The sequence below is a fragment of the Euleptes europaea genome, chromosome 2, assembly GCF_029931775.1.
Source record: "Euleptes europaea isolate rEulEur1 chromosome 2, rEulEur1.hap1, whole genome shotgun sequence".
NCBI classification, from domain to species: domain Eukaryota; kingdom Metazoa; phylum Chordata; class Lepidosauria; order Squamata; family Sphaerodactylidae; genus Euleptes; species Euleptes europaea.
Genome location: NC_079313.1, coordinates 27,382,289 through 27,398,577, shown reverse-complemented (window position 1 = coordinate 27,398,577; position 16,289 = coordinate 27,382,289). Strand labels below are relative to the sequence as shown.

At 46.1% G+C, this 16,289-nt stretch overlaps 1 protein-coding gene across 1 annotated transcript in view; it reads right to left on the bottom strand.

Moving 5' to 3' along the window:
* Positions 1 to 16,289, bottom strand: part of LOC130473185 (adenylate cyclase type 10-like) — a 138,742-nt gene that overhangs the window by 13,315 nt on the left and 109,138 nt on the right. The window contains exons 26-30 of the mRNA XM_056844714.1: positions 13,498 to 13,602; positions 8,806 to 8,981; positions 7,099 to 7,258; positions 5,149 to 5,353; positions 4,959 to 5,055 (exon numbers count right to left, since the gene is read on the bottom strand). Coding sequence (XP_056700692.1) covers positions 4,959 to 5,055; positions 5,149 to 5,353; positions 7,099 to 7,258; positions 8,806 to 8,981; positions 13,498 to 13,602 — 743 coding nt within the window. The remainder of the gene's footprint in view (positions 1 to 4,958; positions 5,056 to 5,148; positions 5,354 to 7,098; positions 7,259 to 8,805; positions 8,982 to 13,497; positions 13,603 to 16,289) is intronic.

Here is a 16,289-nt window from a genome sequence, read left to right as displayed (position 1 = left end):
TAGTTAACAATTTCCAAATGAGAGAAATATGCTGAAGGGGTAACTAGATATCTAGATTTTTCTGGAGCCAAGAAGAAGGGTGATTTACCCAGGTCTTCCTGACGTTCGGTATCTTTAACCCTTTGCTTCAAAAAGCTTGCACCTTGTTCTAACCCTATGGCTAAAAGGCAGATGGAGAAAGGCCCAGCCAGGCCAATTTGTTGAGGACCTCCTTCAGCCAAGATGATTAAAATTTATCCTTCACTAACAGTGGTAGCAAGCCTTGGGGGTTAAGGTTTAAGCCATGCAATGATAAAAGCCATGCAAACCCTTGCCTCCACCCTCACCAATCCTGCCTCCAATCTGGCTGTGGCATTTGAGGCTGCTCTCAAGAATTTGGATTGAACGCCTTTCAATGGAACAAAGGTGGATGAGGGTGGCCCGAGTATGGTTCCGTACATCAGTTGAGCCAATGATTTCACCTGGTATAGTGCGGCAGGCAGAAAGTGTCGTCCCCTGGTTCTTAGAAATTTTACTATATTTAGGGCCAATTTTTGCCCTATCTCCACTGCATGCTCTCTGTGAGCTTTTCTAGAGCCAGAAGCATGTATCACCTCACCTAGGTCAGGGGGCGCAAAAGCGCGGCTCCTGAGCCGAAAGTGGCTCTTTGGGCCCCTGAGTGCGGCTCTTCCCACGTGCGGAAGCAGCGCCCTAGGCCGGCCGAAGCAGCGGGAGGGTCTCCGAGAGAGGAAGGGTGGCCCTTCCTCCTCCTCGCCCCAGCGCCGTCCCCGCCTCCCACCATTGCGGTGGCAGCCGGAGAACGACAAGAGCCCCTCAGCTGCCCCCCCGTCTTTTCTTGCCGCCCGGCTGCGCGCCTTGGTTTGGCAGAGAGGGGGCTCCTCCCTCCCTCCTCCCTTCCTTCTCCCAACCGTGAGGAGTGAGGCGTGGCTGTCCGGTCCTCGTTTCGGCCGCCGCCTTCCCTCCTCTGTCTCTATGGGCGACCAGAGCTGGGCGACCTCTCACCCCCACCTCCTCCTGTTGGCTCCGCCTGGCCCCGGGCGGGGAAGGCGACGATGCTTCCTGGGCCAGGACCGAGCTCGCTTCTCTCCCCGCGCCTCAGACTGAGAGTTTGGAGCCGGTCCGGCACATTGCCTTCCCACCCCCCGGGCAGGCCGCGTCTTGCCCGGACGGGATCTTGCGGGGGAACTTCCAGGGCGGGGGGCGGATTTCGCGCCTTAATCACCGGCCCACTTGGAAGGGGTAAACTCTCCTCCTCGCCGCCTTCCTCCTCCTCGTCCCCCTCAGGCGGCTCCCAAAAGTCCAGCTCCAGGCTGCCTTTCTTCCCCAGTTCCTTCCTTCTCTTTCCTTTCCCAGTTCCTTCCTTTCTTTGTCCCTCCCCCACTCTTCCTTCCTTCCATCCTTCCTCCCTTTCATCCTTTCTTCCCCAGTTCCTTCCTTCTTTCCTTTCCCCCTTCCTTCCTTTCTTTCTCTCTGTCCCTCCCCCCACTCTTCCTTCCTTCCATCCTTCCTCCCTTTCATCCTTTCTTCCCCAGTTCCCTCCTTCTTTCTTTCCCCCCTTCCTTCCTTCCTGGCCCTCCCCCACTCTTCCTTCCATCATTCCTCCCTTTCTTCCCCAGTTCCTTCCTTCTCTTTCCTTTCCCAGTTCCTTCCTTCCTTCCTTCCTCTTTCTTTCTCCATCCCTCCCCCTTTCTTTCTTCCTTCTTTCCTTTCCCAGTTCCTTCCTTCCTTTCTCCATTCCTCCCCCCTCCCTTCCTCTACTAGCGTTTGCTGTTCTTTCCCTTTTCGGTTCTACATATTCATGCAAACAATCTTTTTCAAGCATGAACCTTATCAAGAGTAAATTGAGAAGTCGTCTTATTGATGAGAACCTGGAATCATGCCTAAAATTAAAAACAAAAACATACAAACCTGATTTACCCAAACTTTCCAAGGAGATGCAAGGCCATTGTTCACATTGTTTGTCAGTCATTGTCATGATTTAATTTTATGGATACCTTACTTACAATTTAATTTTTATCAATAATTAAGATCATTATTAAGTATGATATCAAGTTTTATACAGTGTACCTATAGTTTAATTAAGACTTAAAACTTTAATTAAAGTTTATTAAGTTAATAAACAGTGTACCTACCTATATAGTTTAAGTTTAAGAAATTTGGCTCTCAAAAGAAATCTCAATGGTTGTACTGTTGATATTTGGCTCTCTTGACTAATGAGTTTGCCGACCACTGACCTAGGTATTTGAATTTGCTTACCTGTTCTATTCTATTCTATGATTATTGATGCTCCATGAGCGCATTTTTGGATGTTCGCCAAAGGCTATTGCTTGGTTTAATAACATACTTTTCAAGTCCATCACATACTTTTCAAGTTCATCAAAAATTTTGATTACAGAACTTGAGGTCGCCTAGGTAGAGTTTCCAGAATGTCTCCCATGCAGGAGAGAGGAGTTGCTGCTGCACCAATGGAATATCACCACTGGATCCAAGCCTTATAGTGCCAGTGTAAGCAATTACACTCTTCTACATTCATTGAACTCAGTGGGCTTAGGAGACTCTGTTTAAGACGGCTCTGTTAGTTTCAAGCAAGGTTCCTGGAACCTCCTCCAACCATGCCCTGGACTCAAGGATTATCACAGTAGAGATCTTCCTATATATACAGTGAGGGAAAAAAGTATTTGATCCCCTGCTAAATTTGCCCGTTTGCCCTCTGATGAAGAAATGGCCAGTCCATAATTTTAATGGTAGGTTTACTGTAGCTGTGAGAGACAGAATAACAACAGGAAAAACCCCAGAAACCCAGAAGACAAAAGTCAGAGATTGATGAGCATTATAATGAGTGAAATAAGTATATGATCCCCTATCAACCAGCCAGATTAGGGTTAGGGTTAGGGTTCTGCTGTCGACAGAAGCAATCATTCCATCAGATTCCAAACTAGCCACCATGACCAAGACCAAAGAGCTGTCCAAGGATGTCAGGGACAATATTGTAGACCTGCACAAGGCTGGACTGGGCTACAAGACTATTGCCAAGCAGCTTGGTGAGAAGGTGACAACCCTAACCCTAACCCTAACTGTCAACCTCCCTTGGTCTGGGGCTCCATGCAAGAGCTCATCTCGTGGAGTTGCAATGATCATGAGAACGGTGATGAAGCAACCCAGAACTACACGGGGGGGACTTGTCAATGATCTCAGGGCAGCTGGGACCATAGTCACCATGAAAACAGTTGGTAACACACTACGCCGTGAAGGACTTAGATCTTACAGAGCCCGCAAGGTCCCCTTGCTCAAGGCAGCACATGTACAGGCCCGTCTGCACTTTGCCAATGCACATCTGAATGACCCAGAGAACTGGGTGAAAGTGTTGTGGTCAGATGAGACCAAAATCGAGCTCTTTGGCATCAACTCAACTCGCCGTGTTTGGAGGAGGAGGAATGCTGCCTACGACCCCAAGAACACCATCCCCACCATCAAACATGGAGGGGGACATATTATGCTTTGGGGGTGTTTTTCTGCTAAGGGGACAGGACACCTTCACCGCATCGAAGGGATGATGGATGGGACCATGTATCGTCAAATCTTGGGTGAGCACCTCCTTCCCTCAGCCAGGGCATTGAAAATGGGTCGAGGATGGGTATTCCAGCATGACAATGACCCAAAACACACAGCCAAGGCAACAAAGGAGTGGCTCAAGAAGAAGCACATTAAGGTCTTGGAGTGGCCTAGCCAGTCTCCAGACCTTAATCCCATCGAAAATCTGTGGAGGGAGCTGAAGGTTCGAGTAGCTACTCATCAGCCTCGAAATCTTACTGACTTGGAGAGGATCTGCAAAGAGGAGTGGGACAAAATACCTCCTGAGATGTGTGCAAACCTGGTGGCCACCTACATGAAACGTCTGACCTCTGTAATTGCCAACAAGGGTTTTGCCACCAAGTACTAAGTCATCTTTTGCAAAGGGATCAAATACTTATTTCACTCATTATAATGCACATCAATCTCTGACTTTTGTCTTCTGGGTTTCTGGGGTTTTTCCTGTTGTTATTCTGTCTCTCACAGCTACAATAAACCTACCATTAAAATTATGGACTGGTCATTTCTTCGTCAGAGGGCAAACGGGCAAATTCAGCAGGGGATCAAATACTTTCCCCCCTCACTGTAGGAGTTTGTTTATCACAACAGACTGTCCAAATAGTTTTTGCCTGAGTGGTTTGTAGAGAGCCAGCACAGTGTAATGGTTAAGGTGTTGGACTAGGACCTGGGAAACCCAGGTTCAAATTCCCACTCGTGCCATGGAAGCTTGCTGGGTGACCTTGGGCCAGTCACATACTCTCAACCCTTACCTTGGCTAGTATATGGATAGGAGACCTCCAAGGAATACCAGGGTTGTGACGTGGAGGCAGGCAATGGCAATGCACCTCTGAACCTCTCTTGTCTTGAAAACCCTACGGGGTTGCTATAAGTCAGCTGTGACTTGATGGCAAAAAAATGGTTTGTAACATTAATATAAAATCTATGCCGGCCAATATGTTTATTCCTATTATGAGTATCTTTTTTTCTGTTTTCTCTCCCAGTTGAAGCACAGTCTGTCATTCACAGACACAGTAGGAAATGCTCAAGCAATTTGTTTCCTCACACATCAAAGAGATCCAAAAGTTGTATATATGGGAAGGTCACATTTTTGTTCCTGAAAACACAGGTAGTACCGTACTAAATACCAATGTGCCACACAGGGACTGCATTTTCCACATAAAGTGCAAGTTGACATTCAGCGGTGAACAGCAGGGTGCTGAACTTAAATCCTATGTAAAAAAAATCTGCAGAACCTTCTTTAATCAATGGCAAACAAACCAGGCTTTCAGGGAAGAAAAGATAATGGGGAAAGGGGTTTCTTGGAGGTAGAAAAGTTGGAAACCACTACATAGACTGAAATATAAGAAGATATAATATAAGCAAAGTACCTGCCTCTGAGAAAAAGAGCACTGAAAAGGTCAAAGAGAATACTACAGTTGAGTTTAGACTCCTGTATCAGTTCACAAATTTCATGCACTCGAAAGCCTGCAAAGAAAGCGAACACATGAAGTGGACTCTCTCTCTCTCTCTCTCTCCATCGCACAGTCCCTGTTGTTGGGGGCTGTCTGGCTGACTTACCCAGCTGGGAGGCTAAAGCCAGGTTCCCTAAGCAAAGTTTCACATAGGCCAAGGATGCCGCCACCTTAGCTAATATAGACAGCTCTCCTCCAACAACTCGAAGGTATGAACTACGTTTGATGGCCATTTCCTCATATTTCATCCATTCCTGTTGATAGCCAATCAGCTGACAGCAGAGTGAAAACTCCATGTAGGAGGAGATTATCTGTGAAATGAGCAAATAAATAACCATTGTGTTTTATTTAGAAATCTCCCTCAGGAAGCACTTACACCTGAATTAAAAAGAGGCATCCTAAAAAACTAGAATGACAATGAGTGTAAAAGTAATGTTTATTTTTTTTTTAATTGCATGATCAGGATCTATGCAGCAGAAAGCATACATCCTGTAATGTCTCAATGATGGCAGAAGCACACTTTTCATGTTATTATTTTACTCATTTAAAAAGATTTCTATGCCATTTCTCCAGAGTGCCTGCTCAGGCCACCTTACAAAGTAAAACAAATTAAACATCAAACACCATGGAAGTCATTAACAAGGAACAAACTAAGATGCATAATGCAGTTAGATTGTATGTAGATTTGAGTACAAATGTATATATTTTTGCTATGTTAAAGATTCATTTACTTTTAAGATTTCAAGATTAATATTAGATAGTATAGAATGAATTATTTCCACTCCACTAGGTATTTGATGAGGATCTTGTTGCATGTATGGAGTATTGATTATGTATGAGGAGTGTATGGTTTATGTTGTATGTATGTTTTATGTTGTTTAGAAACTACAAAAATAATAATTAAATGAATGAACAAACTATTTAAAACTCAGCCATTAAAAACCCAACCTGAGAATGAAAATAGCAACATTTAACAGCTTAAAACTTATCTCATAAAACAATTCATAGGCTAGAAGTGGACTCTTAAAAATGACAATCTCCTTAATGAAGAGTTCATCCTCGGAACATTAATTCATTTGGAGTAAGTACACACCTTGGTTGTATCTTTACAGGAGCCCTCTCTACATCAGCCCTCTGTACACTGAATGCACATGCAGAGAGCATGAGTGGGCATGAGCATGCTGGCCCTACCCCCTGCCTCCATGCGATTGCTGGGTTGTGAGCATGGAACCTACGCACAGAGGAAGGGTCCACATGTTGGCTTCCCTCCCCATGATCAGGAATGTGTAAATGGTGAGTTATTAATGTGGACGAGAATTCTCACCTCTGCAATAATCATGCATCGGAAAAGTGAGAAACCAATCTACCCTTTTACTATTCTTTAACCATCCTGACTGATTATGATTTGGTGGGGGGAAAGATGTCTAATCCACATGAAACAGTCTAGTGTACATGCTTTCAGACAATACCAGATATGCATTTGGAGTACTATGTACAGTTCTAGAGGCCTCACTTCAAAAAGGATGTGGACAGAATGGAGCGGGTGCAGAGGAGAGCGATGAAGATAGTTAGGGGCCTGGAGACCAAGCCCTATGAGGAAAGGTGGAGGGAGTTGGGAATATTTAGTCTGGATAAGAGGAGATTGAGGGAGGACATGATTGCTCTCTTTAGGTATTTGAAAGGCTGTCAGTTAGAGGAGGGCAGGGAACTGTTATGTTGGCAGCAGAAGACAGGACTCATAGTAATGGGTATAAATTATGGGTGGAAAGATACCAACTGGACATTAGGAATTTTTTTTTTTTTACAGTGAGAGTAGTTCAGCAGTGGAATCAGCTGCCTAGGGAGGTGGTGAGCTCCCCCTCACTGACAGTCTTTAAGCAGCGGCTGGATGAAAACTTGTCAGGGATGCTCTAGGCTGATCCTGCACTGAGCAGGGGGCTAGATTAGATGGCATGTATGGCCCCTTCCAACTCTACAATCCTATGTGCTTTCCCTGTGACAAGGATCACACAAGACAAAAGACAGAAAGCCCCCAGAGCTAGAGTTAATGACATACCTGGGCCTCATCCTGAGACTCCTCTGCACAGTTCACAGTCATGAGAGCTGCCAAGTGGGAGAACCTATTACTCTTCGTGGCAGGATCTAAGCTAAAGGCCTGCCAGAGTACAGACAGGCAGCGACCCTGCTGGTAAAGAACAGCCAGTCTCTTCTCTCTGCTGCAAAAGATACCACAAGATAATCACTGTTATTTCATGATGGAATTGCCACTCCTGAAGGAATAACACGGAATATGTTGGTGGAGTTTGGTGGGCAAGGAGAGAACATAGAAATATGAGCTCAGTGTTTATAAACCCTTCCCTCGCATTTATTAATCACAGTTACAGACATTTACTGCTTCCCTGCAGATATTTAGCAATGATTTTATTTATCTGTTTATGTAGATTATTTCTCCACACAGCCTATTTGAGACAGGTTATAAAGTGCTGTGCATGTTGAGAACAGGTTTCATCCCCCCCCTCGAGGTTTTCCTGAAACAGTAGCAGGAAGTTGCTATCTGGCCCACTGGGGAAACCCATGTGGTTTGATCTAGGTAGTGGTATGATCCTACCCCAGGTATGTGAAAGCAGGAGGGGAGAAAGTACACCCAATGAGATCATTTTGGAGCCACTGGCATGCTATTGGACCTCTCCTGCTTCAGCTTCTTGAGGATGGGGCACATGTCAATAGTTTTCAAATATCTAAAATACCTTTCTGATCCTCTAAGATTTACAGCAATTACACTAAGGATGGGTTAAAGCAAATGGTCACAATCCAACCCAGACTGACTGGGTTGGTGGTGGAAAGTGCCATCAAGTCATAGCTGACTTTTGGCAACCCTGTACAGCAGGGGTGTTGAACTCAATTGTTACGAGAGTCAGATATGACATAAATGCCACTAGGTCAGGTCAGACCATGGCTCGGCAGCCCAGATCAAGGGGTAGGGGTAGCTGCCTCGGCTGGCTTGTGGACCAGATAAGAGCTCTCAAGGGGCCTGATCCAGCCTGTGGGCTTTATGTTTAACACCCCTGCAGTTAGGTTTTCAAGACAAGAGAAGAACAGAGGTGGTTTTGCCATTGCCTACCTCTGTGCAGCAATCCTGGACATCCTTGGTGGTCTCCCATCCAAATACTAACTAGGGCTGACCCTGCTTACCAGCCAAGATGTGGTGAGATCAGGCAAGCCTGGGCCATCCAGGTCACTGACTGTTTTACATACGCTTCGTTCTGTATTGGATTGTGGTCAACAGTAATACTAAAGATGGATCTGGGTAAAACATCAGCAACAATTTCTTAACTCAAAGTGCTGTTGTGCTATTTATTTATTTATTTACTGCATTTATACCCTGCCTTTCTCCCCAACAGAAACCCAAAGCAGCTTACATCATTCTCCTCTCCTCTGTAAGGTGGGTTGGGCTGAGAATGCGCAATTGGCCCAAGGTCACCCAGTGAGCTTCTATGGCAGAGTGGGGAATCTGAACTTGGGTTTCCCAGATCCTAGTCTGACACTCTTAACTACTACATCATGCTGGATCTCCGATTAATATGCTCCTGAGAGAGAAAGAAAGGAAGGTGATACAGGCCCATGACTTTGTTTGTTTGTTTTTAGAAGAGGCCATCTACGCCATCCATGCTGGAGTTCCAGAAATGGGACTTGGTAGCACATTGGATCCTTTTGAACTCCACGGCACCACACTTTTTTGAAAAAAGGTTTGTTGGCATCCTACCCATTCGCCATTTGCCAAGAAGGCTGTTTCTTCTGATGTGACATATGTTTGGAAGTTTCCACCATGGACATGAAAAAGGCTCCAACGACCGTCAACGGGAAATTTTTCTTCAACAACCCCAAAGCTTTCTTCTCCATTTTTTTTGCTAAATGAATCTGACCCATGTTGTAAGAGACCTACGCAGACATTTGTGGGATAAAAGAACAATGATTGTTGTGAAAGTCATTAGGGTACTCTGGTCAGAAGATAGTCTAGTGCACTGAGGTTCCTCAACCAGAGATGCTCTTCTCTGGTTTGTAAAGAGGTGTGTGAATAGTCCTTTTAATAAAAGCTATGGGAAGCAAGCACAAAAGTCAGACATTCACATCAGAAACAGAGAGCCCTTTATATCCAAGGGCACAAATAATTGTACATATATTATTGAAATCAGAGGTGCACACACCCTATTTCACTTTTGCACTCAGAGGCATCAGAATGGACCTCCTCCCATCAGGAGGGATGCTCTAGGATGGGTGGGGCATGTGCCAGATTGCAGATGAAGAAAACAGATTAGTGTATGCTCTTCTTTCTGTACCAGAAGATACTAGGTTGGATCCAGCTAGCTTCCTCCCCCCCTTCTTACTCTCACCCTGTCCCATATGGCTTTTGGTCCAATGATCCCCAGCACAACCTTTTTGCTATTCAAAAAGGCCCCCTCCTTTCTTTTTCACCTGCAGAAAAGCCTGTTGGATCTAACCCACTGTGTGCAGATACACAATGGAGTGGAGAATTCTAACTCAAGAAGAAGGTAGGCCATAGGGTTGTCAGCCTACAGATCTCCTGGGGTTACAACTGATATCCAGGCAACAGGGATCAGTTCACCTGGAGAAAATGACCACTTTGGAAGGTGGACTCTATGGCATTGTATCCATTGAAGTCCCTTCCCTCCTCAAGCTGGAGTTGGTAACAGTAGCAGGCCACCATAGATTAGATTTATTTTTAAAACCCTTTACCTTGTTTTTCTCCTTCTGTAGAATAAGAGGCGACCACTATCAGTCTACCATAATCTAGACTAGTACAATATGTCACAACAACAAAACAAGAACCAATAACTCCATAATCAAGGGGTCCCCTACCTATTTTGGTCTGGCAACTTTTGAATTTTGTAAGGGAGTGGTGAGTGCCACCCCAAGATGACCTCCACAGGAGGCAGAGCCCAACCCCACCCGGCTACTGCTAGAGGTGGAGCGAAACCCAATGCTGCCTTCCTTGCTTTGCAAAAACACTGTGCAGAGACAAAAAGCAGTAATTGGTGCAAGGGAAAAATTGTTTAATAATTAAATAGCCCCTACACATTTCGCATGCGCTTCTTCAGGGGGATCTTTGGTTTGGTGCAGCCCGCTTTCCTTTTGCAAGCATGGCTCCGACTCACCCCACAGAGCCCCAGTTTGCCTGCCTGTGCTGGGGAGGGTGGGAGTGAGTTGGAGTCCGGGGTGAGGCCGGCAGCCATTGAAGCGTGGGAGCCCGGGGCTGCTGGCCGGAGCTGGGCTCTCCCGCATCTGCTTGGGTGGCCGGCAGCGAAGCAATGCAGTGTCTCAGCCTGACGTGTGTACTTCGCCCCGTGATCGCCCATTGGCTGGGAGCCTCATTTTTGAACGAGCCAATCAGGCTCGAGGCTCCCAGGGGGCAGGCCTCCTGGAAGCCGGACCTGGGTGTTTCCACTCAGGTCCGGCTTCCCTGCATATAAGGAGGCCTCGCCTGGTCGGGCTCTCAGTCAGCTTACATTTGTGAAGTCGATAGGAGTACAGAGCTGAGATCACTGGCCAAAGGGCTGAAGAAGCGGCGAGGAGGCAACAAGGGTGGTGGCAGCGGCAGTCCAGGCTCCTTCTGGGATGAAGGAGTGCCAGCCCGGGGGTGGCCTTTCCTTCCCCCCCTTTCTTCTCCTTGTGCGGCAGCTGGAAGCCATTTGCTGGGGAGCCCGAAAAGGCCGCTTCTTACCGGGGTTTTTGAGTGGGCTTCCTCCTCCCTCCCTCGCTACAATGCCTGCTTTAGGAAATTGGAATGGGGTCCCCCCCCCCATTTTAGGTTTTTTTTTTGTGAGGTGTTGAGCCTCACAGCGGCAGTGTGGCTCACAAGAGGCAGGACCAGCTGCTGCCTTGCTTCATTACGTTTAAATCGTGCTGTGTGAGCATCTTTTCCTGGCTTACTATCTGCCTTGCTGAAATAACATGGAGCCTTGTTTGGAGCCTTTTTTTCTGGGCTTGAATTTTGCCTTGCTGAAATCACGCTGAGATCATTGATTGGAGCTTGTCTTCTGGCCTATTTTGCCTTGCTGAAATCACGCTTAGATCACTAGTGGAGCCTGTCTTCCTGGCTTAATTTTGCCTTGCTGAAATCACGCTGAGGTCACTGTTGGGTGCTTTTCTGACTGGCCTGGTTGTGGGGGTAGGCCCCCGTTCAACAGCTCTGAACCTGACGTGGCAGCAGGCTTAGTAGCTATTGTTTTTAAAAAGTCTCTAGCCTCTTTCATTGTGGAGATATAAGGGGAAAGGCATATATCCTTGAAGAAAGGTGCTAGAGACTTAGGTCATTTATGCATGGTTAGTATGAACCTGGTTCGTCCCTCTTTTCTCACACTTTTATATCTCGAGATTGGAAAACCTGACGCATGAGTGTTGCATTTTGTGAAGAAAGTCCTGGGAGTCTCAGGGACACTTGTTAATCACAAGCAGAAATCAGGAAGCGTCTGAGTCCCCACCCTTGAAACACTACATTGTCATTGGCAGTAGTGCTTACTCTGACAAAAACATCACCCACCCACTCCCCTCTCCCCACCAGTGAGTGGCCATTTCACAACCCATCTCGCAAAATGGAGTACTGAATTGCATCCACAAAAGTAAAAAGAGGGGGAAATTCTCCGTTGTACACATACTGCTGAAGCTGACTAGATGTTATTGGTGGGGGGAGGAGGCTCTACGTTTGTCCCTGAGTTTGTGAATTGCACAAAATAACAGGTGGGGGGAGATTCTCCGTTGTACACACACAGTTGCTGAAACTCATTGAAAAAGACACCTCCTTCTCTGGGCTCCGTCCATTCCCCCCCCCCCCGCTACTCTGATGTAATAGTGATATATCATCAGATCATCCAGAATACTATTCAAAATTGCAGAGAAAGCCAGTGGAGCCTAGGATCATGCACTCACTGCCCCCCCTCGTGGGTAACTCATCACCCAAATGCGGGGAGGGGGAGCGAACGTACAATCCTATCCTCCACTGCCTCTCTCTGCAATTTTGAATACTATTCTTGATTGTTTGATTATATATCGATATTACAACACAGCAGCAGGGGGAAAAACATGGAGGGAGCCCAGAGAAGGAGGCGACCATGGCCATCTCCGATCTGGCTTCCTGGGGCATTGTAGAGGGGATGGCTGAAGGCTGGCTAAAGGAGGAGTTGGAGGAGAAGTTGGAGAATGGGGGCATTTCGGGAAGTGGGAAGATTGACCTGTGGCTGAACTATACTCCTACTCACATCTGAGATAGCTTGGAACTAAACTAAATACCATGATAAAACAGGGATTGGAAACCCCAGGGAAATTGTGGAACAGAAGCGCATAAAGGACCTTACTTTTTAGAATGAAAACCAGGAATCCAGAAAATTTAATACATAGGTTGTTATTACCTATTTTTTAAAATGAAATATCACAGTGGCTTGGGGCAAAGGAGCCAGGCACTGCTAGTGGACTGGGACAGGTAAACAGAAGGGAAACCTGCCATGTGGAGCCTCCATTGCTTGTGAGTGGTATCAGCAGCTGCAGCAGCAATGGGGAAACTACATAAGAAAAAGTGAAGCAAGCTGCTTACCATTTAAGCTGCAAAGGGCACTTTCCCTGAAGTACTTTAAGAGTCACTATATGTTTTTGATTGTGTGTAGGAATGGGGCTGTGGCTCAGAAGTACAGCATCTTGCTTTGCGTACAGAAGGTCCCAGGTTCAGTCCTAGGGTTGCCAACTCTGTCTTGGGAAATTCTTGGAGGTTTGGGGGCAGTGCCTGGGAAGGGCAGAGTTTGGGGAGGGGAGGGAGCTCAGTAGGGATATGATGCCATACATTCTGTCCTCCAAAGCTACCACTTCCTCCTAGAGATTTGATCTCTGGACATGAGCCATTATCCCTGGACAACTCCAGGCCCTGCATGGAGGTTGGCAACATTATTCGGTCTGAAGTATCTCTAGTAAAAAAGGATATGGCAGTATGTGATTTGAAAGACCCAAGACCCTGAGGAGCTGCCATCGGTCAAAACAGACATTACTGACTTTGACTGACTAATAGTGCCATCTGAAGCAGAGTTTTACCCTTCTAAGTCAATGGGTTTAGAATAGTGTAAGTTTGCTTAGAACGGCACTGCAAAGGTATAACTCGGTGAAAGGCAGTTTTATGCATTCATGTGAAATCAGGCCCCTTCAGGAATACACATGTGACTGTGCTCCTCCTTCCTAACCAATGGTTCCCCAACATCCTCTTGCCAAAGCTCAATTTCAACAAGAACTTGCATAGGACTTGTTTCTGAAAGCAAGGAGGCAATATGGCGCACATTTGGGGGGGGGGCTGTCTTTAATTAATTATAAGGATGGGCTTATCAGAAAGGGGAGTAGTGCCTGGAGGTATCCAGATGGTGCCACCTAACACAATATTAATAAGAAAATGTCTTCTCACCTCGCCCTTGAGACTGTACAAAACAGACTTCTCAAACTGGTTGATTTTCTCCCCGGGATCCAAGGATTTCAACAGGCACTCTGCTGTATTCAGGTATGTAAAGGCCTCAAACAAGAATATCACAGGATAGAGAATTTACTTTTTGTAACTTTCTTTGCATTATACATCCCTAGGCTAGTTAACTTGAAGACTTGCTATCAGATGTATCTTGCAGGTTCTTTGCTGGGACTTCGCAAGTTCTGTGTTTGGAACTGAGTTATGAAGCTGCCTTATACTGAATCAGACCCTCCATCTATCAAGGTAAGTATTGTCTACTCAAAATGGTAGTAGCTCTCCAGGGTCTCAGGCAGAGGTCTTCCCCATTCACCTGCTGCCTTGCCCTTTCAACGGGAGATGCCAGCGATTGAACCTGGGACCTTCTGCATACCAAGCAGATGCTCTACCACTGAGCTATGGTCTCTTCCCAGACATTTATTTATTATTTCCATTTGTTACCCTGCTCTTCCCGGCCAAAGCCAGGTTCAGAGCGGCTACATGCAGTGGCCTGATCAGATTGGGGCCGCAGCACCAATTTCCTGAACTTATGTGCCCCACTAGGGAAATTTACACACATTGATCACCCTACAAAAAATTTCCCAGTGGGGGAAAGAGCACCTAGCCAGAGCCATTTCTCATAGAGAAAAAATGGAGAGGAGGCTTAAGGCTCCGAATTGGGGGCCCCCGCACTAGGGTTGCCAGCTGTAAGCTGGGAAATTCCTGGAGATTTTGGAGGTGGAGCCTGAGGAGGGGGAGTTTGGAGAGGGAAGGGACTTCAATGCCATAGAGTCCAATTGCCAATGCAGCCATTTTCTCCAGGTGAACTGATCTCTATTGGCTGGAGATCAGTTGTAATAGTGGGAGATCTCCAGTCCACCACCTGGAGGTTGGCAACCCTACCCTGCACCCAGAAGGGAACTTGCAAGACATTTCTGATAGCAAGTCTTCATGGCAGACATGATCATACTGTGAGGACTGTATAACCTGTAGTTCAGCTCTCAGACTTTCACAGAAGTGCAGGCACATCCTACCTTGGAAGATATTTCATCCTTAAGTAATAAGCAGAATCCTTTCTTTCAGTATTTGCAGATTAAAAGGTTTTTTTACAATCAAAATTTTAAAAAGGGGAAATAAGAAAACAAATGATGCATTTTGAAAAAATAACAGTAGCTGGGGAAAGAAATGTATTTTCTAAGATATACCATATCTTGTTAAATTTAGACAGCAATCAGCTAAAACAATGTACAGCTATGGACCAGAGGTTTGGAATCTGTAACTGAATCTGAATTTTGAATATTAGCATTGAAAAGTGGCTTAAGTTTTTCTGTAAATTTCACTGCTAAAAAAATATGATCAAAATATTGTATCGGTGGCATTTAACTCTTCATAAATCGGCTAAAATGAACCAAGGGGTTAAAGGTGATTGCTGGATTTGTGGAGTTGCTGACACAAACTTTATACATATGTAGTGGAGATGTAGTAGAGCTGAAGAATATTGGAAAATTATTTCAAGAGCAATTTCTGAAGGAATATGTAAAGAGTTAACTTTTCTCCCCTGAACGTTTGTTGTTGAATTATGTGAACTTTCCTCCCAAAGATATCAATAATTTATTTTAAATGCCATAACCTCTGCAAGATTAGTCTGTGCTAGATACTGGGAAAGGAACACAACTCTAAATAAAGAGGAATGGTTGGAAAACTAAAGGAATGAGTAAACTAACCTATAAGTTGCATGATAAAAAGTTAGCAAGTAGGGCTGTTGAAAAAAAATTGGGTAAAATTCGGATCCAGCAAACTTCGGCCCATTTTTATTCGGGAAATGCCGAAGTCCGAACTCCCTCAATTCGGATCCATGAAATTCGGCACACAATTCGGAGTTTGCAAATAAATTTGGCCATTTAAAGCCATTAAAAACACATTTGCGCCTTTCCGCGGCTCCGGGGGGGGGCATGTTTGGAGGTAGAGGTCCCAAACTTTCAGTGTAGCTTGAGGGGACCCTTCTTGCAAGAACCCCCAGGTTTTGTAAAGATTGGGTCAGGGGATCCCGAGATATGGGGCCCGGAAGGGGTCCCCCCAAAATCGCCCACTGGAATAAAGCCGGTAAAAACACATTCGCGGCCTTCCACGGCTCCAAGCGGGGGCATTTTTGGAAGTAGAGGTCCCAAACCTTCAGTGTAGCTTGAGGGGACCCTTCTTGCAAGAACTTCCAAGTTTTGTAAAGATTGGGTCAGGGGGTCCCAAGATATGGGGCCCGGAAGGGGTCCCCCCCAAAATTGCCCATTGGAATAAAGCCATTAAACACACATTCGCGGCTTTCCACGGCTCTGGGGGGCATTGGATTTGCTGCTCTCTAGATGCACATTAAGGATCGCCTGCTCCCATTCATTCCAATGGGTGGATGGGGGGGACCCCATAACTCAGGGCCCCCTGACCCAAACTTCACAAAACTTGGGGGTTCTTGCAAGAAGGGTCCCCTCAAGCTACCCTGAAAGTCTGGGACCTCTACCTCCAAAAATGCCCCCCTGAAGCCGTGGAAAGTCGCAAATGTGTTTTTAATGGCTTTATTCCAATGGGCAATTTTGGGGGGACCCCTTCCGGGCCCCATATCTTGGGACCCCCTGACCCAATCTTTACAAAACTTGGAAGTTCTTGCAAGAAGGGTCCCCTCAAGCTACACTGAAGGTTTGGGACCTCTACTTCCAAAAATGCCCCCGCTCGGAGCCGTGGAAGGCCGCGAATGTGTTTTTACCAGCTTT